Raw genomic sequence first — 23,878 nt, 5'->3', positions numbered from 1 at the left:
TTAATAAATTGCCCGTTATTTCGGACACCAATTCTGTGTGATCTTGCAGTTTGCTCCTATACGCCCTCCCCAACCAGCCACTCATTTTCCTCCACCTATTACCTGTCAGATTTACTCCTTTCCCTTGCCCCACACCTTCTTATTCTGGCTTCTGCCCCCTTCCTTTCCGGTCCTGATGCACTTGGCCCAAAATGCCAACTGTTTATTCCCCTCCATTGATGCCTAACTTGCTGAGTTCCTCCAGGATTTTATGTGTGTTGTTTCAAAATAGTGTACAAGGGTCTCTTATCCCAAATGAAAAGCAGAAGTGCCTTACTTTGTGCCTGCACTGAATGTCCCTCCAACATGCTGGCAGTCCCTCCGATGAAGAGTCTAGTCCTGATGAAGGGTTTCGGCCTGAAACATCAACAATTGTTCCTGAGCTACACACACAAATTGCTGGAGGAACTCAGCAAGTCAGGCAACGTATATGGAAATTAATAAACAACCGATGTTTTGGGCTGAGACCCTTCATTGGCACTTGCCTGCTTATTCCCCTCCATAGATGCCTGGAAATTCCTCCAGCATTTGTGTGTGTTGTTCAAGATTTGCAGCATCTGCAGAGTTTCTTGTGTTTTTGATAGAATGGCAGTTGTTGGTACCCTGTAACACTAGTGTTTTTTTGAAACCATTTCTCTATATGAGAAAATTCCCTTGTTTTCAGTATTCTATATGACAGTCATGCCTTTCGAGATCTACTGCTCTGCAACCCGTCCCATTCCGGAGTGCGGATTGGTTGCGGTAAACTCGCCCTGCAAGCAGGAGAATATCAACCTTTCAAGTTCTCATTTTCTACAGCTGAAGAATTGGCCAGCGTTGCCCCAACCGTTGAGTTGTGAAGAAACCATTAAGTTGTGAAGTTCATCATCATGTTGTTCAGTAATCTGAGGGTACAGCTGTTCTTCCCACTAGCCAGCCAGTGAATGATAAGCGTAGATTATGAACAAAGGGTTATTCATTGTTTTTTTTAACATCCCTTTGTGGTATCCAGAAATAGAAGTTTACGAAAAAATGATTTTGCCAGGCGTCATACAACAGAAAACGTATGTGGTTCATTTCCCTCTCCCTCTGTACCACCCTCCAGCCCTCTGTTGAAGTAGACTCATTCATTCAGATTGGCAAAGCCAGTCTTCCGCTGACCACAGTCAATCAGAAAGCTTCTGGTTTCTGTTTCTTAATTACAGCCAAACATTCTAACAAGTAGCTCGTCACCAGTGGAAGTGTGAAATTTTGCAGAAAACTATCCAGATACTTCATCTATTTAGTGTCATAGAGTCATAGAACACTACAGCACAGGAACAGACCCTTCAGCCTATCTAGTCCATGCTATTATTAATCTGCTAAATTCCATTGACCTGCACCAGGACCATATCCTTCAATGCCCCTCCCATCAAAACTTCTCTTTTAAGCATTGGAATGCATACCACTCCACACTCATTGCACACTCTTGCCACCCTCTGAGTGAAGAAGTCCCTCCTCATATCCCCCTTAAGTATTTAACCTTCTTAACCCAGGACTCTAGTTCTAGTCTTATGGAAAAGAACAAAAAGCAACACAAATACAGATGGTTCTGAATGAGGATTATCCTGACCTGTATGCTTTTATATTTAAATTATTTCTGGACTTGCCTTGTCCACTGATTTGCGACACATTGTGGCTACAAGAGCAAGTCAGAGGCTGCATGTTATCAGCTGAAATGACTCATTGTTCTTGGCAGCTCAAGCCATTTCACCTCTCTACCATGCACAGAATAGGGGTGTGAAAGACAAGTACAACTCTGACAACAATTAACACCTTCCAGGGATAAATGGCCACCTGGATTCGCTCCCCTAAATATTTATTGAGGGGGGGGGGGGTACACTGAAACTGATTGAACATTGAAAAACCTAGTGGACATTGAGAGGATTTTTCCAGTAGTGGGAGAGTCCAGGACCAAAGATCATAGCCTCAGTAGACAAGCTCATCCCTCTAGAACAGAGTTGAGGAATGTCTTTGGCCAAAGAGTAGTGAATCTATGGTCTTCATTGCCACTGGTGGCTTTGGAGGCTAGCTCATTGGGTATATTTAAGGTGGTGGTTGATAAGTTCTTAATTAGTAAGGACATCAGATGCGATGGACCGAATGGCCTAATCCTGTTCCTATGTCTTACGGAAAACAAATTGTGTAAAATAAATTATACTAAGAACATGAGCTAGAAAGAGTCCTTGACAGTGAATCTGTAGATTGTAGTTGAGATTGTAGATTGTGTTAAGGTGAGTAAAGTTATCCACGCTGGTTCAGGAAGCCTGTGTGAAAGAGTTTTTAAAGTGGGAAAGCCATTGTACTGGGGCAGTTCCACTCTCTTGACCTCAGAATTCTGAATCAAGCAAACATCACAAGCTGGGGTCTTCCCTGGTTTCAGTGGACGACCACAATGTCTTCTGTGCCTTGTCATGCCCTTCGCTCTCCATGGAGATTGCAACACTGCCTTCCTGGTCATTAGATTTCACTGTAGATCCCAACCAGAGCTGACTTTGATGTTAGGACAGGCGTGCCCTTATCTTACTGGGTATGAAGCCGCTTGCTACCCTCACCTTGTTTAGCCTGCTTGTCAAAGCAATGTACCAGGGCGTGACAGCTGTCGCATGCAAACAGCTACTGGAAGCCACAGGTGAGAGCTGAGTGTCTGGTGGGGACCAAAGGTGAGTGAGAAGCCACAGAATGGGTTTGACAAGGAGCCTGATGGCTGTAGGACAATAGCTGTTCCTGAACCTAGTGGTGTGGAAACTAAGGCTCCTGTACCTCCTCCTTGATGGCAGTATTGAGAAGAGAGCATGACCTGAACGATGGGGTATTTGATGATGGATGTTACTTTCTTCTGCCATCTGTATCGAAATTCAGTCTGCACAACCTCAAGGTTCTCAGTATCATCCAAATACTTTTAGCTCTGGGGTTCCCAACTTACAGACCCCTTGGACAATGCTAGGGGTCCGTGGCATAATAAAAGGTGGGAACCCCTGTTTTAGTATATGAATTGGGAAATTTTGTCCCTATTATAGAAAAGATGTGGTTATGTTGGAAAGTACAGAGAAGATTTATGAATATGTTGCCAAGACTAGGAGGTTTGAGTTATCGGGAGAGGTTGCCTGGGCTAGGTCCTTATTCCTTGGCACATAGAATGGTGGTCATGCCACATTGGCACTGTGTGGTGACACTTGCGGGCTGCCCTGTGCAACCTCAGATGTGTTGATTGTTAATGCACTGTTTGTTTCAATGTACTCAAATCAATCTTTAATATTGAATGAGAGGTGATGTCAAAGATTGGTGGAGGGGCGGGTAGTGTTGAGGAAACAGGTAGGATGCAGAAGGACTTAGAGTGGGAGAATGGGCAATAAAGTGCAAATGAAATATAATGTTGAAAAATGCATGGTCATGCATTTTAGTAGTATAAATAAATGTGCAGACTATTTTCTAAACGGGGAGAAAATCCAAAAATCTTAGATGCAAAGGGACTTGGGAGTCCTTGTGCAGAACACCCTAAAAGTTAACTTGCAGGTTGAGTCAGTGGTGAGGAAGGCAAATGCAATGTTAGCAGTCATTGCAAGAGATCTAGAATACAAGAGCAGGGATGTGGTGCTGAGGCTTTCTAAGGCACTGGTGAGGCCTCACCTTGAGTATCATGTAGAGTTTTGGGCTCCTCATCTTAGAAGAGATGTGCTGGCATTGGAGAGGATACAGAGGAGGTTCACAAGGATGAAATCCGGGAATGAAAGAGTTATCATGTGTGGAATTTTTGATAGCTCTGGGTCTGTGCTTGCTGGAATTAGGAGGATCTCATTAAAACCTTTCGAATGTTGAAAGGCCAAGACAGAGTTGATGTGGAAAGGATGTTTCCCAGGATGGGGGAGTCTAGGACAAAAGGGCACAGCCTCAGGATAGAGGGGTGCTCATTCATAATAGAGATGCGGAGAAATTTCTTTAGCCAAAGGGTAGTGAATTTGTGGAATTTGTTGCCACATGCAGTTGTGGAGGCCGGGTCATTGGGTGTATTTAAGGCAGAGATTGATAGTTCTTGATTGGAGATAGCATCAAAGGTTACGGGGAGAAGGCCGGGAAATGGGGTTGAGGAGAAAAAAAAAAGGATCAGGCATGATTGAATGGCGGAGCAGACTCGATAGGCCAAGTGGCCTGATACTGCTCCTATGTCTTATGGTCTTATGATGTGTTAGTCCTTACAGAGGATATAAAAGGGAGACATCAACTTGGAGCTCATGCAGACCTGCAAGGGTGACGGTGAACCGTGTGGGGTGGGCTGGGAGTAGGGGTGGTCAGAAGGTATGGCAACTTTTCAGAAAATGTACAAAGGAAACTAGCTGAGAGCTGGGTATGGACGGTGAAATGTAATGAGGGTACTGACCCAGCTGGGTGAAGCAGAAATTAACGTTAAAAGAAGTGTTAGTGTAATACGGAGGGCGTAGTGGAGATACGTCTCCACGGGAGGTGAAAGGCACTCCTTCCCTCCACTAGTCTGCGGGTCACCCTCGGGCACCTGATTAGCCCCCGATCAGGGTCATTTGAAGCCATGGGAGCAGTTGGTCGATGGTTGTATGAGCATCTGGTGCACATCAGAAGTCCTGGTTATGTGACCATTGACGCCAGGCAGACAACCTCTGAAAAGTGTTGATAATGGCTGGGGTCACCCATCTTGTAAACATACTGCCGAAAAGAAAGCAATGGCAAACCACTTCTTTAAAAAAATTGCCAAGAATAATCATGGTCATGGAAAGATTGTGATCACCCCCGTCATATGACATGGCACATAATAATGATGATGACTGTAGTTTAGTAAGAGTGGCAGATGCAAAGTGGGCCGAAGAGGCAGCTTCCGTACTATGTGACAGTGTCTCTATATCTAAGTCCTGAAAATGATGAGAGATATAAATAAGGTGAATGGTGACAGTCTTTTCCCCAGAGTCCAAAACGAGAGGGCATAGATTTAGGGTGAGGGGGAAGAAGTTTTAAAGGGTCCTGAGGGGCAACTTTTACACACAGAAGGGGGTGAGTATATGGAACGAGCTGCCAGCAAAATGGTTGGGGCAGGTATGAAGTACTTGGGTAGGTAAGTGAAGGTGTGCGGCTTGGCAGGATATGGGCCGAAAACAGAAAATTGAGATGAGCTGGGTGGGCACGGTGGTTGGGCTGAAGCACCTGTATCCATGCTGTATTTCTTTATGATTCAATGGCTCTCTTTAGAGTTTGAAAGAAGCATACAAAATCCCAATGGGGCATGACAGAATAGATTAGAAATGATCTGGAAGACATAGACCATTTGGAAATGGAGGTGTGCAGGAGCTGGGGTGGATTTGTGCATCATTTAGAGATACAGCGTGGTAACAAACCTCTCTGGCCCAATGAGCCTGCACTGCCCAATTACACCCATGTGAACCATTAACCTATGAGCCAATATGTCTTTGGATTGTGGGTGGAAATCGGAGCACCCAGAGGAAACCCGCCCAGTCACGGAAAGAATGTACAACTCCTTACACACAGCAGAGGAAATTAACCCAGTTGCTGTCTCTGTCATAGCGTTATACTAATCACTATGCTAATGTACAATTCTACACAGAATATGGAATGAGCTGCTAAAGGCAGTGGTTGTGGCATTTAAGGAGCACTTCGATAGGTACATGAAGGGACAGAGCTTGAAGAGATATGGGACGAAGACAACTTGGAACTGGCTGGGTGGACAACATGATCAGCATAGTTGAACCAAACAGTCGATATCCATGATGCATTGCCTTATGCAGTTCCACTCTGAGCAATGTTGAGTTAGAGACGCCCAGGAGCCAGGGAGGAAGTCACATTTCTTCAAGGAAGCTTTGGCAGCGACTGCAGCGAATAGATAAAGGTTCCTTGACAACTAGAACCGTGATACTGAGTTTGAATATCTGCTTCAAGGCTCCCTCTCTGTCGCAATCTACAGCCAGTGGACAAAAGCAGCCCTTCTGCAATACATACACACAAGAAAGGCACAGATAGGGTCAGTGCAAGCAGGGTTTTTCTATGAGGTTGTGTGATACTAGAACTAGAGAGCATAGGTTAAGGGTAAAAGGTGAACTCTTTAAGGGGAGCATGAGGGGGAACTTGTTCACTCTAGGGGTGGTGAGAGTGTGTTACGAGCTGCCTGCAGAAGTGGCGAGTGCAGATTTGATTTTTACATTTAAGAGAATTTTTGATAACAAGGATGGGAGGGGTCCACATGCAGGTTTATAGGACTAGGCAGATTAATAGTTTGGCACAGACTACATGGGCCAAAGGGATAGCTGTGCTTTAGTGCACTATGACTCAATGACTTTAAGAGATTCTGCAGATGGTGGAAATCATGAGCAACACACACAAGATGCTTCAGGAATGCTTCAGCAGGTCAGGTAGCATCCATGGAGGTGAATAATCTGACAACATTTCAGACCAAGTTCCTTCACTATGTTCTGCAATAGGTTCATCAGAGCTTGCATTCATGCAGCAAAAGAAATGCATTGACAGAGTACTAAAAGTAAAAATGGGCTTAAGCCAAAGGAGATGTTAGACCAAATAGAGTCATAGACTCATACAGCATAGAAACAAGCCCTTCAGCCCAACTGGTCCGTGCTGACCAAGATTCCCTATCCATGCTCAGAATCAGGTTTACTATCACTGGCATGTGACATGAAATTTGCTAACTTGGCAGCAGCAATTCAATGCAATACATAAGCTAGCAGAGAAAAAAAAGATAAATAAAATAAAAAATATTAATAATAAATAAACAAATAAATGTTGAATAGATTTTTAAAAACATGCAAAAACAGAAATACTGTATATTTAAAAAAAAGTGAGGCAGTGTCCAAAGATTCAATGTCCATTCAGGAATCAGATGGCAGAGAAGAAGAAGCTGTTCCTGAATCACTGAGTGTGTGCCTTCAGGCTTCTGTACTTCCTGCCTGATGGTAACAGTGAGAAAACGGCAAGCCCTGGGTGCTGGAGGCCCCATATCTTGATAAATCTTCCCTATTCAACTGTCTTTTAAAAGCCTCAATCACTTTCTCTGGCAGCTCGTTCCACATACATATCACTCAAAATACAAAATAAATCTATTATCAAAGTGCATGTATGTCACCGTATACAACGGTAAGATTTGTTTTCTTGTGAACATACTCAGTAAATCCAATAACCGTAATAGAAACAATGAAAGACTACACTCAGTAGATGGACAACTATTGTGCAAATGCAAAAGAAAAAAGAGAAATAATAACAATAAATAAATAAGCAATGAATATTGAGAACATGAAATGAAGAGTCCTTGTAAATAAGTCCATATGTTGTGAGACCAGTGATGGGGCAACTGAAGTTATCCTGTCTGGTTCAAGAGCCTGATGGTTGAGGGGTAATAACTGTTCCAGAACCTGGTGATGTGGGTCCTGAGGCTCCTGTACATTAATCCTAATGGCTGCAACAAGAAGAAAGATGAGAGCATGAGCAATACTCTCCTGCAAGGTCCATAGTTATCCTTATCTATAGCTACTTAAAACTTAAGGAGTTGTGGTCGCTGTTCTCGAACTGCTCACCCACTGAAAGGTTAGTCACCTGGCCAGCCTCATTACCCAATACCAGGTCCAGTACAGCCTCTCCTCTTTTTGGACTATCTACATATTGAATAAGAAACTCCCCTTGATGCACCAAATAAATTCTGCCCTGTCTAAACCTCTTGCACTCAGAGTGCCCCAGTTTATATTGGAAAAGTTGAAGTCCCCATGGAAATAACCTTTTTTTTTTACAACTTTCGTAATCTGTCTGCATGTTTTGCCTGAGCCATAATCTTCCATACGCCTCCCATCGATGTGCATCCAAGCTTCTCTTAAATGTTCAACTCAAGCCCACATTCGCCATTTCCTTTGGTAGCTCATTCCACACTGTCATCAGCCTCTGAGTGAAGAAGTTCCCTTTCATGTTCCCTTAAACATTTCACCTTTCACCTTTAATCTATGAAGTCTAATTCTAGTCTCATTCAACATCAGTGGAAAAAGCCTGTTTGTATTTACTCTATCTATACCTCTCATAATTTTGTGTACTTCTGTCAAGTCTCCCCTCATTTCCCTACACTTCAGGGAATAAAGTCCTGACCTAGTCAACCTTTCCCTATGACTTAAGTCCTCAATTCACAGTAACATCCTTGTAAATTTTCTTAGTACTCTTTCAGTCTTGTTGATAATCTTTCCTGTATTTAGGTGACCAGACTGGCACACAGTGCTCCACATAAGGCCTCACCAATGTTTGATACAATTTCAGCATAACATCCCAACTCTTGTACTCAATACTTTGATTTATGAAGGTCAATGTGCCAAATGCTGTCATTACAGCACCATCTGTATCTTGCGTGAATGGTTCCTTGTTCAAGTCAATTTCTGCTCTCTGGACCATGGAGGAACTGCAGTGATTTGTAAGAAACAAATAAGAAGTTTGAGTCACCTAAATGTTTCATATCAGTTATTTATTACAATAGACTCCATTATGTGTACTTTGGCAAATCACCAAGTTGCAGCATAAAACAACTATTGTAAAGAATATCCCCCTTCCCCCCCCCCCCCACACCCTTCAAACTCTTCTCTGCTCCTGCTCACTCCTGCCAGCAATTGGTTTTAAAGCTCTACAAAGTTCAAAGTAAATTTATTATCAAAGTCACCATACTCTATCCTGAGGTTCATTTTCTTGGGCAGCATGGTAGTGTAATGATTAGCACAGTGGTGTTACAGTGCCAGCGTCCTGATAAAAGGTCTCAACTCAAAGCATCGACTGTACTCTTTTCCATAGATGCTGCCTGGCCTGCTGAGCTCCTCCAGCATTTTGTGTGTGTTGCCGGTGACTGGGGTTCAATTTCACCCCCACCCCCCTTGTCTGTAAGAAGTTTGTACATTCTCCCTGTAATTGTGTGAGTTTCCTCTGTTTGCTCCTGTTTCCTCCCATATTCCAAAGACCTACAGGTTCATAGATTAATTGAAAACATGGGTATAATTGGGAAGTACGGCCTTGTTGACTGGAAGGATCTGTTATGCTGTATCTCTAGGTTATATATTCATAGTAGAACAAAGAAATACAATAGAATCAATGAAAATCTGCACACAAAGACTAGCAAGCAACCGGTGTGTAAAAGAAGACATTGTGTAAATATTACAAAACAAAGGAACAAATAATAATAATATATTATGCAGAATGATATTGAGAGCATCAGTTGTAGAGTTCTTGAAAGTAAGTCCATAGGTTGTGGAATCATTTCAGTGTTTGGATGAGTAAAGTTATCCACACTGGTTTAGGAACCTGATGATTGTAAGGTAAAAACTGGTTTCCTGAACTTGGTAGTGTGGTACCAAAGATTCCTGTACCTCCTTCCTGCTGTCAGCAGTGAGAAGATGGCATGGATGGTGGGGGTCCTTGATGATAGATACTGTACCAAAGTCCTCGGTCAGCGATTCTTAATGTAAATTCGTTCTGGTTTCCTGTTACTAATAGTTCCTCTCTGGCCGTTCTGTGGTCATTGCCACAATGTAGTGCACGAAACAACAGTCTATGAAAGACCATAAGATAGAGCAGAATTAGGCCATTCAGCCCATCAAATCTGCTCCACTATTTGATTATTTTGTCCCTCAATTCCATTCTCTTGCCTTCTCTCCGTAAAACCATGTATCATTGTGAGATTAAAGATTAGCTTTATTTCTCACAAGTACATCGAAACATACAGTAGCATATGTCATTTGCAATAATGACCAACACAGTTCAAGGATATGCTGGAGAAGGCTACAAGTTTCACCATGCTTCCAGGGCCAACATTGCATGCCCACAACTTACAAACCCTAACCTAACCCTGTAGATCTTCAGCCTGCTCTGTCTGTGCTGACCATGATGACAAGTTAAACTATTCCCATCTGCCTGCTCATTGGCTATCTCCCTTCATTCCCTGCTTATCTGTGTGACTGTCTAAATGGAGGGCTATGGGAAGGAAAGGATTAGATTGATGTCAGAATAGAGTAAAATGCCAGCACAACATTGTGGGTCGAAGGGCCTGTTCTGTGCTGTACTGTTCTATGTTCCATTCAGATCAAAGAAAACGTGATTGTGTACAAAGCAGTTTACAGGATGTTGCCTGGTTTTGAAGACTGTAGTTATGGGAAGAGATTGGAGAGACTCTGGAGCAAAGAAGGCTGAGGAGTGACCTAAGAAAGGTATATAAAATTATATGAGAGGCAGATAGGGTAGATAGCTAAAAACTTTTCCAACTTTCAAGTTTATTATTATTGTCATATACATGATGGTCAATGTGAGTAGGCAATTTAAATTGTTCGGCACAGACTAGTTAGGCCAAAGGACCTGTTTCTGAGCTCTACTTTTCTTTGACACAACTACCTGTATGCACAGGTGAAAAGCTTACTTGCAGCAGCATCACAAGTACATAGTATCACATAAGCAGCAATCACAGGAAAAATATCAATTAATCATCCGGTAGAAGGGTATCAGAATCAAAAGTGTGAGGAACCAAGAGGTCAGGGGTTAAGGGTGAAAAGTGAAATATTTAAGAGGAACTTCTTCACTTATGAGTGTGGAACAAGCTGCCAGCAAGGTGGATGCAGGTTTGATTGTAACATTTATGAGCAGTTTGGATAGGTACATGGATGGGGGCGGGGGTATGGAGGGCTAATGTCCAGGTGCGGGTCGATGGCATTATGCAGAATAATAGTTTGGCATGGACTGGATGAGTCAAAGGTCTGTGCTATAGTGCTCTATGATTCTATAAGTACTTTTCAAGGTGATCTGAAGGCAATAAACAGAAGGTGGTTGATACCTGGAACCCGCTGCCAAAGGAAGTGATGGATTTGGAATTGGTTTATTATTGTCACAAGTACAGAGATACAATGAAAAGCTTGTCTTGCATATGGCTCACACAGATCAGATCATCACACAGTGCATTGAACAGGGTAAAATAATAACAATGCAGAAGAAAGGTTAACAACTACAGAGAAAGTGAGTCAAACGCAATCAATCTGTTTAAGAGGCATTTAGGTAAGCAAGGCATAGAAGGATGATACGAACCTAGCCCAGACAAATGGGAAAGATCAGTACGTACATCAGACCAAAAGCTATTTTGTGAGGCTTATTTCTATGCAGTGCTGGAGGACAGTGTAGTGAATATAACACCAAATGAGACCAAGCTGCTGTTAGTTTCTTGGGCATGTACTTAACTTAAACCAGTGAAGTGCCTGCTGCAAGAAGTGTCCACTTCCATTAACTCTTCCCATCAGTGATGCTTTGGCACGCTCAGGAGATCCACAATGTGCATGTCAAGCTCCTCGTGGTCCAGAATGAAATGCTTTACTTAGTTAAATAGTGTTTCTGGGGAAGAATTTGTGTGAAGTTCAAAGCATTGGGTTCATTTTTTTTTAAGTACTGAATAAATGAAAGCATGAATCTGTATTTCCAAAGTTCAAAGTACATTTATTATCAGTGTATGCATATTATATACAACCTTGAGATTCATCTTCTTACAAAAACAGACACCCAATAGAACCATTAAAAATACTGTCAAACACCCAATATCTAAAAAAAAGCAAATAGTGTAAATAATAAAAAGTAAACAAATAACAGTGAAAAGTTCACTGAAGTGAGTTCACAGCCAGGAAGCCAGTCCAGGAGCCCGTTAGTTGCCAGCCACAGCCTCTGTTCGGCACAGAGACAAGTAAACCTCAAGGAGCAGCAAGCTGAATGCCGACCAGTCCCTCACCTCCGGCCTCGACGTCCTGATCTTTTCAGTCTGGCCCCATGCTTTGACCGGCCAAACATCAACTCGTTCCTCACTCTCAGGATTTGCTTACTGGAATTGATAGCTCATTATATTTCCAAGCCCAGGTCCAGGATTTAATCCTGCATACCTGCCAGAAATGAAAGGGATCAGTATGAAAACAACATTTGGAAATTTTAAACACAGTTCAAGAGAAGGATTCTTCCTTTGCATGACTGGGGAAAGTAAAAGAAAGGAGGTGAAGGTTAATTCTGCTTAAGTGTTTGCAGTTGAAGGGCAGTCCTACCAGGTCTGTTGCTGAGGAGGCATGCAAAATTGGTACAGGATGGAAAGTCTGTATAATGAAATAGAAAAGATTTTAAAAGGTGTTTCAAATAACTTTGAAGTAGTTTTCAGGTGCAAAGAAAGCAAGAATAATGCATGTCTGGAGATTAATCGCAAGGGGAGGAAGTTGAACTCAGACACTAAAGTGATGGTTCTGAACCTGGGGTCCAGGAACCCTCTTGCTTAATGGTATTGATCCTTGGCATAAAAAAAGATTGGAACCCCTGGAGTAAAGTATTAAAGTTCAGCTATATTTCTCAAATGTACTAGAAAACAGAATGAAATGTGTCATTCGCATCAAATGAAATCAGCAAGGATTAGGTTGAGCAACTCACATGGGTGGTCAGGCTTCCAGTGCCAACATAGCATGCAAAGAACTTACTAACCCTAATTGTACGTCTTTGGAATGTGGGAGGAAGCCAGAGCACCCAGACGAAACCTAAATGGTCTTATAGGGTAGATGCAAGCTGGCTTTTCCCACTCAGGTTGGGTGAGACTGGAACTAGAAATCATAGGTAAATGGTGAAAGGGGAACTTGAGGGAGAACTGCTTCACTCAGAAGATGGTGAACGTATGAAAAGTGGTGGGTGCAGGTTCGATTTCAATATTTTAGTTAAGCACATGGATGGGAAAGATACGGAGAGAGGTATGGTCCAGGTGTAAATTGATGGGACTAGGCAGAATAATACTTTGGCACAGGCTAAATGGGCTGAAGAGCCTGATTCTGTTCTATAGTGTTCCATTGCTCTTTTTTGTGGGCTGTTCAATTCATGGACTTTTGTGTTTCTATACTAGACCATGATGCACCCGTCAGGGTACTCTCCACTGTGCAGCTGCAGAAATTTCTTAAAGTTTTAGATGACATGCCTTCTTTGTAATGCAGCATTACAGGATATATTTACACTTTATGTACTTCAATGCTCCTGCCAGAAACAGCACAGTAACATCACAGTTTGCGCAACGCTTTACAGTGCTGCCGATCTGGGTTCAATTCCCACAGATATCTGTAAGCAGTTTGTGACCGTATGGGTTTCCTTCACGTGCTTCGATTTCCTCCTACATACCGGTTATTAAGTTGTGGGCATGCCATGTTAATGCCGGAAGAATGGTGACACTTGCAGGCTGTCCCTAGCACATCCTCGGACTGTGTGGGTCGTTGATACAAACAACACATTTCACTGTATGTTTTTATGTACATATGGCAAATAAAGCTAATCTTTAGATCTTTAATTTTTAAAAGTTTCACAGAGATGCTGCTAGGACTGGGGAGCTTGACGTATTAGGAGAAGCTGGGACTTTTTCACCCGGAGCAAAGGAGATTGAGGTGTGACGTCTTAGAACTGTGTAACATCATGAAGGAAGCAGATAAGGTGGTTAGGCAGTATTCTCAGGGAATCTATGTAGAGGACATGGGTTTAAGGTGGGAATGAAGGGAATCTGAGGGGAAATCCACACAAGGGTGGTGTGTATATTGGAACAAGCTGCCAGACGACACTGTAGATGTGGATATAATCATAATATTCCAAAGAAATTTGGACAAGTATAAGGACAGGAAAATCCCAGAGATCTACGGGCCAAATGCAGGGAAATACCAGAGTCAAAATAAATTTATAATCAAAGTATCTTATGTCACAATAAACCACCTTGAGATTCATTTCCTTACAGGCATTTGCAGAAAAATTTAGAAATACAATGGAGTTTCTGAAAGGATAGACATAAACAATCAACGTGCATAAGAAGACAAACTGCAGTATTGTCAGATTCAGTGAGGGTAATGACCAACCTTGCTTTGCTGCATTTGAATTCTTCCACAGAGTAGATGGGCTGAAGGTCCTATTTCTGTACTCTATATAGTTTCACAACCACAGCCAAAGCCGACTCAGTTGAGTTCAATAACCTTAGAAGCGCCCGTGTAACAAATTCTTTAGTAAGTATTGAAACCAAAGTGATTTTGTAATGATAACTTCAGGCATAAATCTACCTGTGTCTTTTGTAATGTCTCATCAAAGGTAATAATGCATGAAATACAAGGTGTGTTGAGTTAATGAAATGTAATTGCTTCGAGGCATCCCGGTGAATGGAATTACAGTACAACAGCTCATTGTCATCCTGTAACGTGGCGATGACAAGGTAACGATTTTACCAGCTGCGATAGCAAGATTAAAAGGAAGTGTTGGGTGGGGTTGTATCTGTCACAACTTTTTGTTTCTCAGCCACATTATCGAGTCCCTTTCCATGAGACCACAAGGCATAGGTGTAGAATTTGACTATTTGGCCCATTGAGTCTGTTCCAACATTCCACCGTGGCTGATTTATTATCCCTCTCAACCCCATTTTCCTGCATTGTCCCCATAACCTTTGATGCCCAATCTCATTAAAGACCTATCAACCTCCACTTCAAATATACCCAATGACATGACCTCCACAGCTGTCTGTTGCAATGAATTCCAGAAATTCACCACCCTGATGCTTAAGAAATTCCTATTCATTGCTTTTTTGTATTCTGAGACTGTGCCCTCTGGTCCTAGACTCCCCCTCGATAGGGAGCATCCTCTCCAGATCGGCTCAATCTAGGCCTTTCTGTAATCAATAGGCTTCAATTAGATTTCCCCCCTCCCTCCATTCTTTTAAACTGAAGGGAGAACAGGTCCAGGGCCATCAAATTCTCCTTATATGTTCATCATCATCATGTGCCATGTTGTATGATGTGGGTGATCATGGTCTTTCCATGACCATGATTGTTCTTGGCAAATTTTTCTACAAAAGTGGTTTGCCATTGCCTTCTTCTGGGCAGTGTCTTTACAAGACGGGGGACCCTGGCCATTATCAATATTCTTCAAAGATTATCTGCCTGGCATCAGTAGTCACATAACCAAGACTTGTGATATACACCAGCTGCTCTTACAACCATCCACCAGCTGCTCCCATGGCTTTACGTGGCCCAATCCGGGGTGCCAAGCAGGTGCTACTCCTTGCCCCAGGGGAACCTGCAAGCTAGCAGAGGGAAGGAGTACATCATACCCACTTTGGTAGAGACTTACCTACACCCCGCCACCCACCTCATACGTTAACTCCTTCATTTCCCAGGATCTATCTTGCAACCCCCTCTGAACCCTCTCCTATGCCAGCACATCCTTTCTTAGATAAGGGGCATAAAACTGCCCTCCCGATTCCCCAGGTGCCTTATCAAAGCTATTCTTTGGTTTAACTTTTGTGTTGATTACAACTTTCAATAACTTTCCATCTGAGTTACCCACTTCAAGACACTTCAACGTGTTTTACAGCCTGTTCATAAGCTTCTATAAACAACAGTGTGAAAATGACCAAAACATAACAAAAGTTGAGAGTTGAACAAAACTCTAGGGTTAATGTAATACTTCATATCCATGCCTTTAGATCTCTGATATCACTGGTCAACAAATTTTTCAGAAGTATTGCTTCCTCAGAATTTTTTTTGTTCATGATAGACCGCTTGAAGCTGAACACAAATGCAATTTCAGACTGCTTGTATCACGTAGGAATTTGGAGAAACAAGAAATTAACTTTTATTGAATATAATGTATTTTATTACATAACGGTGCTGATGCTTTGCAATAGTTAGCTGAGCTAAAAATGTTCTGTTGATGATTTACGTTTGTACTCAGTCTCTGAGGCTTCTCGCTTAAGTGTCCAACAATAATCAGCCAGCTTTGATGGATTCCATTTGCACTGATACTGTTTCTCCATGACCACAATGTCCTGGTGAAACTTTTCACCATGCTTGTCACTGACAGCGCCAAGATTTACAGGGAAAAAGTCTAAACGGGAATGTAGAAAATGGATCTTTAGTGACATGTTGCACTCTATGGTTTTAGACCATAAGATATAGGAGCAGATAATTCTATCTGAGGAAGAATGAACAATAATATGGAGGTATCAATGAAAGTGTACCAGTTCACAGAAATGGAGGGAGTTTGGATGGAAAAACTTGAGAAGATATTTTATTACACCCTCTCAGAAATCCCATTTTGATAGTAACCTCCCTGTTTGCTGGAGAAATTGTAAAAATCAAAATGCAAACCATTATCATATTTTCTGGGACTGCACCATTATCAAAGACTACTGGAGTGGGATACACAATACCCTATGTAGCCCCCGGCACGCCTTAGGCACGCTCAGCTCTCTGCCGTCTCGGGGGAGCAGCCTTCGGCCCCACCAAACTGGGTAGCCAGCTTGTGTGGATGCTGTGTGATGTCCCCACCCCGCCAAATAACAGACAGTACACCATATGCGATTAAATGATTACACTTTATAGACATTACTAGAACTAAGTGATTAATAACGATACAGTATATATGAAGGAAAAGAAAATAATGAAAATGCGCTAAAACTTATCAAAGTCCAAACCACTTCGTGCACAACCGTTGGAACTCAATTAACGAAGTCTTCTGACCACCATTCCATCCCCTCATACCGCCTCGATTCGTAGCTCAGGACCACCCGAAGTGATCAAACAAGCACCCCCGGCACGCCTGTCTTCGTCTCCTCTCCTCGCCGACAATCCTGACCTTGGACCCCCGATTGGGGTCCGTTCCTCGCCCAGCTTACAGCATCGCGTCCTCTCTCTCTCACCCCCCTCGCGCTGACTCCCCAAAAGCCCGCCAACAATAGCTTACAGACTCAGAAGAGAGAATAACATTAATCCCAATTGGTTAACAAATGAATAGAATTCTCGTTATCAGTAAATTTTAACCAAAGAAGCCATTTTGATTAACATACGCAGTAACAAAGAAAAAGCAGAAACCCCCTTACACCAATAAGAAACCTCCTTTACACCTACAAGACATCTTTTAATGTGAAATACCCTTAGAAAGTAACACCATATGTTTTGAGTATATACCTCAAGAATGGTTGAAAAGAGATAAATATTTAATGACTATACTACTGGTGGCTGGTTAAAAGGCCCTTACCAGGAAATGGTTATCACCGGAGAGCCCGTCCATAAGTGCATGATTGAAATTACAATAGACCTTTACAAAATGCAGCAGATAACAGCATCTGTTAATCATAGGTTGGAACAATTTGATTCATACTGGGAAAAATGGTTTAACTACATAACACCTCATAGACCTGATTTTATTCTCACAAATCAATGAATATGTTGTAAAATAAAAATCACTCCCTACTTGTACATAGTTTTCTCCTTTTGCTTCTTCTTTCTTTCCTCTCTTTTCTATAAGTGTATACCTCAGATAAATATTATCTGGAGATTTGTGGCATATATGATATATATGTACAATATCTGAAACACATCTTATGGAAATGTTTGTTTGATGATGAACTTCAATAAAAAATAAATTACAAAAAAAACAATATAGGAGCAGAATTGCCATGGCCCATCGAGTCTGCTCCTCCACTCAATCATGGCTGATCCTTTTTTTTTATCTCCTCCTCAACCCCAGTTCCCAGCCTTCTCTCTGTAACCTTTGATGCCATGTCCAAACAAGAACTTGTCAATCTCTGCCTTAAATACACCCAATGACCTGGCCTCCACAGCTGCATGTGGCAACAAATTCAACAAATTCACCACCCTTTGGCTAAGGAAATTTCTCCGCCATCTCTATTTTGAAAGAGTACCCCTCTATCCTGAGGCTGTGCCCTCTTGTCCTAGGCTCTCCCACCATGGGAAGCATCCTTTCCATATCTACTCTGTCTAGCCTTTCAACATTCGAAAGATTTCAATAATATCACCCCTCATCCTTCTAAAAAATCCAGCAAGTACAGGCCCAGAGCCATCAAGTGTTCCTCATATGTTAGCCCTTTCATTCCTGGAATCATTCTTGTGAACCTCCTCTGGACCCTCTCCAATGCCAGCACATCTTTTCTAAGATGAGGGGCCCAAAACTGTTCACAATACTCAAAGGTGAGGCCTCACCAGTGCCTTATAAAGCCTCAGCATCACATCCTTGCTCTTGTATTCTAAACCTCTTGAAGTGAATGCTAACATGGCATTTGCCTTCCTCACCACCAACTCAACCTGCAAGTTAACTTTTAGGGTGTTCTTCCCAACCACTGAGGTCAAGCTAACTGGTCTATAATTTCCTTTCTTCTGCCTTCCTCCTTTCATAGAGTGGAGTAACATTTGCAATTTTGCAGTCCTCCGGCACCATGCCAGAGTCCAATAGTTTTTGAAAGATCGTTTCCAATGCCACCACAGTCTCTAACACTGCCTCTTTCAGAACCCTAGGGTGCAGTTCATCTGATCCAGGTGACTTGTGTACCTTTAGGTCTTTCAGCTTTTTGAGCACCTTCTCTCTTATAATGGTAACTGCACCCACTTCTCTTCCTTCACACACTACAACATCATGCACACTGCTAGTATCTTCCACAGTGAAGACTGATGCAAAATACTCATTTACTTCATCAGCCATCTCCTTGTCCCCTGTTATTATTTCTCCTGCCTCATTTTCTAGCAGTCCTATATCCACTCTGATTTCTTTTTTATTCTTGACATACTTGAAAAATCTTTTACTCTCCATTTTGATATTATTTGCTAGCTTGTTGTCATATTTCATCTTTTCCCTTTTAATGATGTTTTTAGTTGCTCTGTGTAGGTTTTTAAAAACTTCCCTATCCTCTATCTTCCCACTAATTTTTGCTTTGTTGTGATGCCCTTTCTTTCACTTTTACAATAGCTTTGACTTCCCTTGTCAGCCATGGTTGTACTATTTTACCATTTCAGTATTTCTTCATTTTTGGAATACACATCTTGCACCTTCTTCATTTTTCCCAGAAACTCACACCATTGCTGCTCTGCTGACATCCCTGCCAGCAGCTCCTTCCAATTTACTTTGTCCAACTCCTCTCTCACACTACTGTAATTTCAAGTTGAACTCAATCATATTGTGATCACTGGTTCCTAAAGGTTCTTTTACCTTAAGCTCCCTAAACACCTCAGGTTCATTACATAACACCCAATCCAGTATTGCTGATCCCCTAGAGTAGGCTTAACGACAAACTGCTCTAAAAAGCCATCTCTTCGGCATTCAACAAACTCACTCTTGAGATCCATTACCAATCTGATTTTCCCAATCGATCTGCATGTTAAAATCTCACATGTTAAAATCTCTGCCTACCTTCTTATCCCTCCGGTATAACATGTAACCTTGGACATTCAGCTCCCAACTACAGCCATCCTTCAGCCACTAAGTGATGGCCACAACATACCTGGCAATCTGTAATATTGCAACAAGATCATCCACCTTATTTCTATACAATGCACATTTAGATGTACCTTGAGTACCATATTTGCTATCCTTTCTGATTTTGCATCCCTAATGATTTGATTCTCAGCCTGCTGGCTGCAACTAAGTCCCATTACCTGCCTGCCCTTCCTGACAAATCTGACTGCACGCTATCTGAACTTTTTTACCATCCGTCCTATACTGAATCCCTTCACTCCGGTTTCCACCTCCCTCACCAACAGCTATAACAAACCTGCCCATGAGAATATTGGTCCCCCTTGGGTTCAAGTGCAACCTGTCACTTTTGAACAGGTCAAACCTTGCCTGGAATAGATCCCAATTATACAAGAACCTGAAGCCCTACCCCCTGCTCTAGCTTCTCAGCCATGCATTTATCTGCCAAATTATCCTGTTTCTACCCTCACTGGCACATGGCACAGGCAGCAATCCAGAAATTACTACCCAGGAGGTCCTGCTTCTCAGCTTTCTACCTAGCTCTCTGAATTCTTTTTTCAGAACCTCATTGCCTTTCCTTCCTATGTCATTGGTACCAATATGTACCAAGACATCTGGCTGCTCTCCCTTCCTCTCCAAAATGTTGTGGACGCGATCTGAGACATCCCTGACCCTGGCACCCGGGAGGCAACATACCATCCAGGTGTCCCATTCATGTCCACAGAATCTCCTATCTGAATCTCTTACTATCAAGTCCCTGATTAATACCGCTCCCTTCTTCTCTCTCTTTCCCTTCTGCACCATGGACCCATGGTTAGTGCCTTTAACCCGGTCACCAGGGCTTTCTCCCATGGCATTTTGTATGCTTGAAGCATGTTTTCAACCAGTTGCACGTAGTTTGGTGGTCTGTAGTTGCCAAGAATAGTTTCAACAACATCCTTGAATGCCTTCCATGCAATTTTCTCTGGTCCCACTAGAAGTTCTTCCTAAGAAACACACACTAAATGCTGGAGGAACTCAGGCGGTCAGGCAGCATCTGTGGAAAAGAGTAAACAGCTGATGTTTTGGTCCGAGACACTTCTTCAGGACTCAACTCCTGACTGATGGTAACTGTGAGAAGATGATGGGAATCTTTGATGATAGATGTTGCCTTCTTGAGTCAGTGCCTCCTTTAGATACAACAGATAGTGGGAAGGGATGGACTTACGATGTATTGGGCAGAGTTCACTACTCTCTGCATCTTCTTTATTCCTGAGAAGGGTCAAGACTACAGCTGAACATCTCATCTAGGTATCAATGACAAAACAAGACACCTTCCATAATAATAAACAAGATATTCAACTGATGCTGGAAATCCAGAGCAGCACACAAGATAGGCACTGCAGTAGCGTAGTGGTTCGTGCAATGCTATTACTACAGCTCAGGGCATCGGAGTTCAGAGTTCAATTCCATTGTCCTCTGTAATGAATTTGTAGTCCTCCCCGTGGAATGCGTGGATTTTCTCCAAGTGCTTTAGTTTCCTCCCATAGTCCAAAGATGTACTGGTTAGTAGGTTCCACGCCGTATCTTAATTAATAAATGAACAAGATGCTGGTGGATCTCAGCAGGTCTGGGCATCTTCTATGGAGAGGAACAAAGAGTTAATGTTTTGGGCTGAGAGGGAGATGAATTAAGAAGCTGGGAGGTGATAAATGGAAAAGGTAGAGTGAAGAAGAAGGACTCTGATAGGAGAGGACAGTGGACCATGGGAGAAAGGGAAGGAGGAGGGGCACCAGAAGGAGGTGACGGGCAGGTGAGGAGAAGGGAAAGAGTAGCGGGGAGCCAGAATGGGGAATGGAAAAAGAGAGAAGGACAAGGGAGAAGAAATTACCAGAAGAAATCAATGTTCATTACATCAGGTTGGAGTCTACCCAGATGGAATATGAGAAGGGATAACAGCCCAAACTCACTGGCACTTGAACTTCATAGATGCTGCATCTGCTGCGTATTTCCAGTACTTCTGCTTTCACTTCTAGACAGCACCTCATAGCAACCAGTCTCCTCTCCATGGATTCTGTCTACATTTCTCGCTGCCTCAGTAAAGCAGCCAGCATAGTCAAAGACCCTACCCACCCCGGACATTCTCTCTTCTCCCCCTCCCATCGGGCAGAAGATACAAAAGCCCAAAAGCACGTACCACCAGACTCAAGGACAGCTTCTACCCCACTGTTATCAGACTTTGAATGGGCCTCTTGAGTGATCACTTGACCTCATAATTTTTCTCTTTATGATCATGCACTGTTTTGGTAGCTTTTATACTTTATTCTGCATTGTTATTGTTCAACCTTATTCTTGCTCAATGCACTGTATAATTTGATGTGATTTGCGTAGAGTATGTAAGACAAGCTTTTCACTGTATCCAAGTATATGAGACAATAATAAACCAATACCAATACTCATAGTGATCAGTTATGTTCCAATATATGTGTTGACAGTATTAATGATAATTAGAAATCTCTTGACCTATTGACTGGAATAATCTGTTTTACCCACAGGGGAGGTACGCCTGACCCCGGAAGACTACGCCAGAGCTCAGAAGTATTGCAAGTATGCCGGCAGTGCTCTGCAGTATGAAGACGTAGGGACGGCCGTGCAGAACCTTCAGAAGGCCCTCAAGTTGCTTACCACAGGGAGAGAATGAGTCCTCTACATAGCACCGCCTACCTGTAACCATGTCCACCCGAGTAGCTGACCAGTGCCTGACTCCGGTCTCTGTTCCATAACGAAGGAGCCTGTTGTAACCTCTTCAGCAACTCCCCTCTCACTTTGATCTAAAGAACTATGTTGGTGTTTCTGATCTCGAAGGAAGGGACTTTGGGCACTGGGTGTGACTATTACAAGCTTGGTTTTAATATTGTCTGAAAGGAAAGAGCACACTTAGTAATAATACTAATGGAGCCTGCATTGAGTTCTCCAATTCTTCTGCCTTCTCAGTGAGGTAATTGCCCTGTAAATGGATATTTTAGCAAGTAGTGGCACCCAGGTAGTGAGATAAGACCATGTGTGACAGTCTCCATATCCTTGGACAAACACAAGAAAATCTGCAGATGCTGGAAGTCCAAGCAACTAACACAAAATGCTGGAGGAACTCAGCAGGTCAGGTAGCATCTATGGAAAAGAGTGAACCTTTTCCTCTTTTCCATTGGTGCTGCATGGCTTGCTGAGTTCCTCCAACATTTTATGTGTGTTCCATATCCTTGGACCCAGGTAGTCAGATACTGACAGTCCTTGTACCCAGATAATCAGATGAGTGGCAGACTCAATATCCTTGTACAGCAGCATGTAAATCAAGTCTATCCACCCCTTAGCAAGCATGCTCAGATTCCCAGCCATCAGGCTGAAGAGGACTTCTGTCTTCCACAGATACAAGCACACCAAATGACCACCTCCATTAGCTGTACATAGCGCCCACATTGCTGAGTTGGTCTGGACACCTGTTTGCAAGGGGCCTAAAATGGAATGCAATGGCCGTAGAGACAGATCTCAGGCATTACACCAGCTTGCAACCAAACTACCTAGAATCACAAGGCTGATGTGCCCAAAGTCTCCCAAAGCAGCATTGAACATCCAATCTAAAATATCCATTCAGAGGAATAATCCAGCTTCACTCATAATATAACTAGTTCCCAGAAGACATATTCAGTATGCATGGATGAGTATTGTTGACATAATGTTTTGTGATAAATACCGTGTTTGTCTGTTTCTTCTCGGGGATGAGATGAGGTGTATTGCACTGGATGTGTGTGCATGTGTGGCTAAATCAAACATCTAAAATTACTGCTCTTTAGTTATTTACAAATTTTCATAAACTCACTGAAATATCAAGTGCAGCAACTTTAACACTGCATAATAGTTCTTAATTGGCCTTGTATAACATAACAGTACTGATTAAAGCATTGTTTATTTTGGAAGGTCACTAGAGAACTAAATTTAATTGTTAATGAATCCATCCTCCGCTCCCCCATGGTCAACAAGATCCCCTAGGCCTGATTTGCAGTTGATGTGAAGTGCTCCCACATGGCACTTTTGGTTACTTGTACTGATCAATCTATAAGAGAAATAAAGTATGTGTCTATGATCTGCCATTGTCCTGTGTTCATTTGCATTGGGAAACTCAGATGAAGTCAACATTGAGCTGATAGATTCACCAGTTGGTGAGGAGGAGCATTTTTAATCAGCGCCAGTAGATACAAGAAAATGTCAGATATAGGAGCAGAGATGGGCCATTCAGCCCATCGAGTCTGCTCTGCCATTCAGTTATGGTTGATTGGTTTTCCTTCTCAACCCCATTCTCCTGCCTTCTCCCTGTAACATCTGATGCCCTTACTAATCAAGATCCTATCAACCTGTGCTTTAAATATACCCAACAAATTAGCCTCCACAGCTGCCTGTGATACTGAATTCCTCCTCATCTCTGTTCTAAATGGAAGTCCTTCTATTCAGAGGCTGCGCCCTCTGGTCCAGGACCCTCCCAGAATTGGAAATATCCCCTCCACGT

General features: G+C 42.6%; 1 protein-coding gene across 1 annotated transcript in view; it reads left to right on the top strand.

Annotated features, from left to right (window-relative positions):
• The window catches only part of vta1 (vesicle (multivesicular body) trafficking 1), a 302,456-nt gene extending 278,998 nt beyond the window's left edge, over window positions 1–23,458 (top strand). The window contains exon 8 of the mRNA XM_073050440.1: window positions 21,876–23,458. Coding sequence (XP_072906541.1) covers window positions 21,876–22,021 — 146 coding nt within the window. The 3' untranslated portion in view covers window positions 22,022–23,458. The remainder of the gene's footprint in view (window positions 1–21,875) is intronic.
• Window positions 23,459–23,878: the final 420 nt, after the last annotated feature.

The sequence above is a fragment of the Hemitrygon akajei genome, chromosome 7 (assembly GCF_048418815.1).
Source record: "Hemitrygon akajei chromosome 7, sHemAka1.3, whole genome shotgun sequence".
NCBI classification, from domain to species: domain Eukaryota; kingdom Metazoa; phylum Chordata; class Chondrichthyes; order Myliobatiformes; family Dasyatidae; genus Hemitrygon; species Hemitrygon akajei.
The sequence above is the reverse complement of the archived record's forward strand: the minus strand, read 5'-3'. Positions and strand labels throughout refer to the sequence as shown.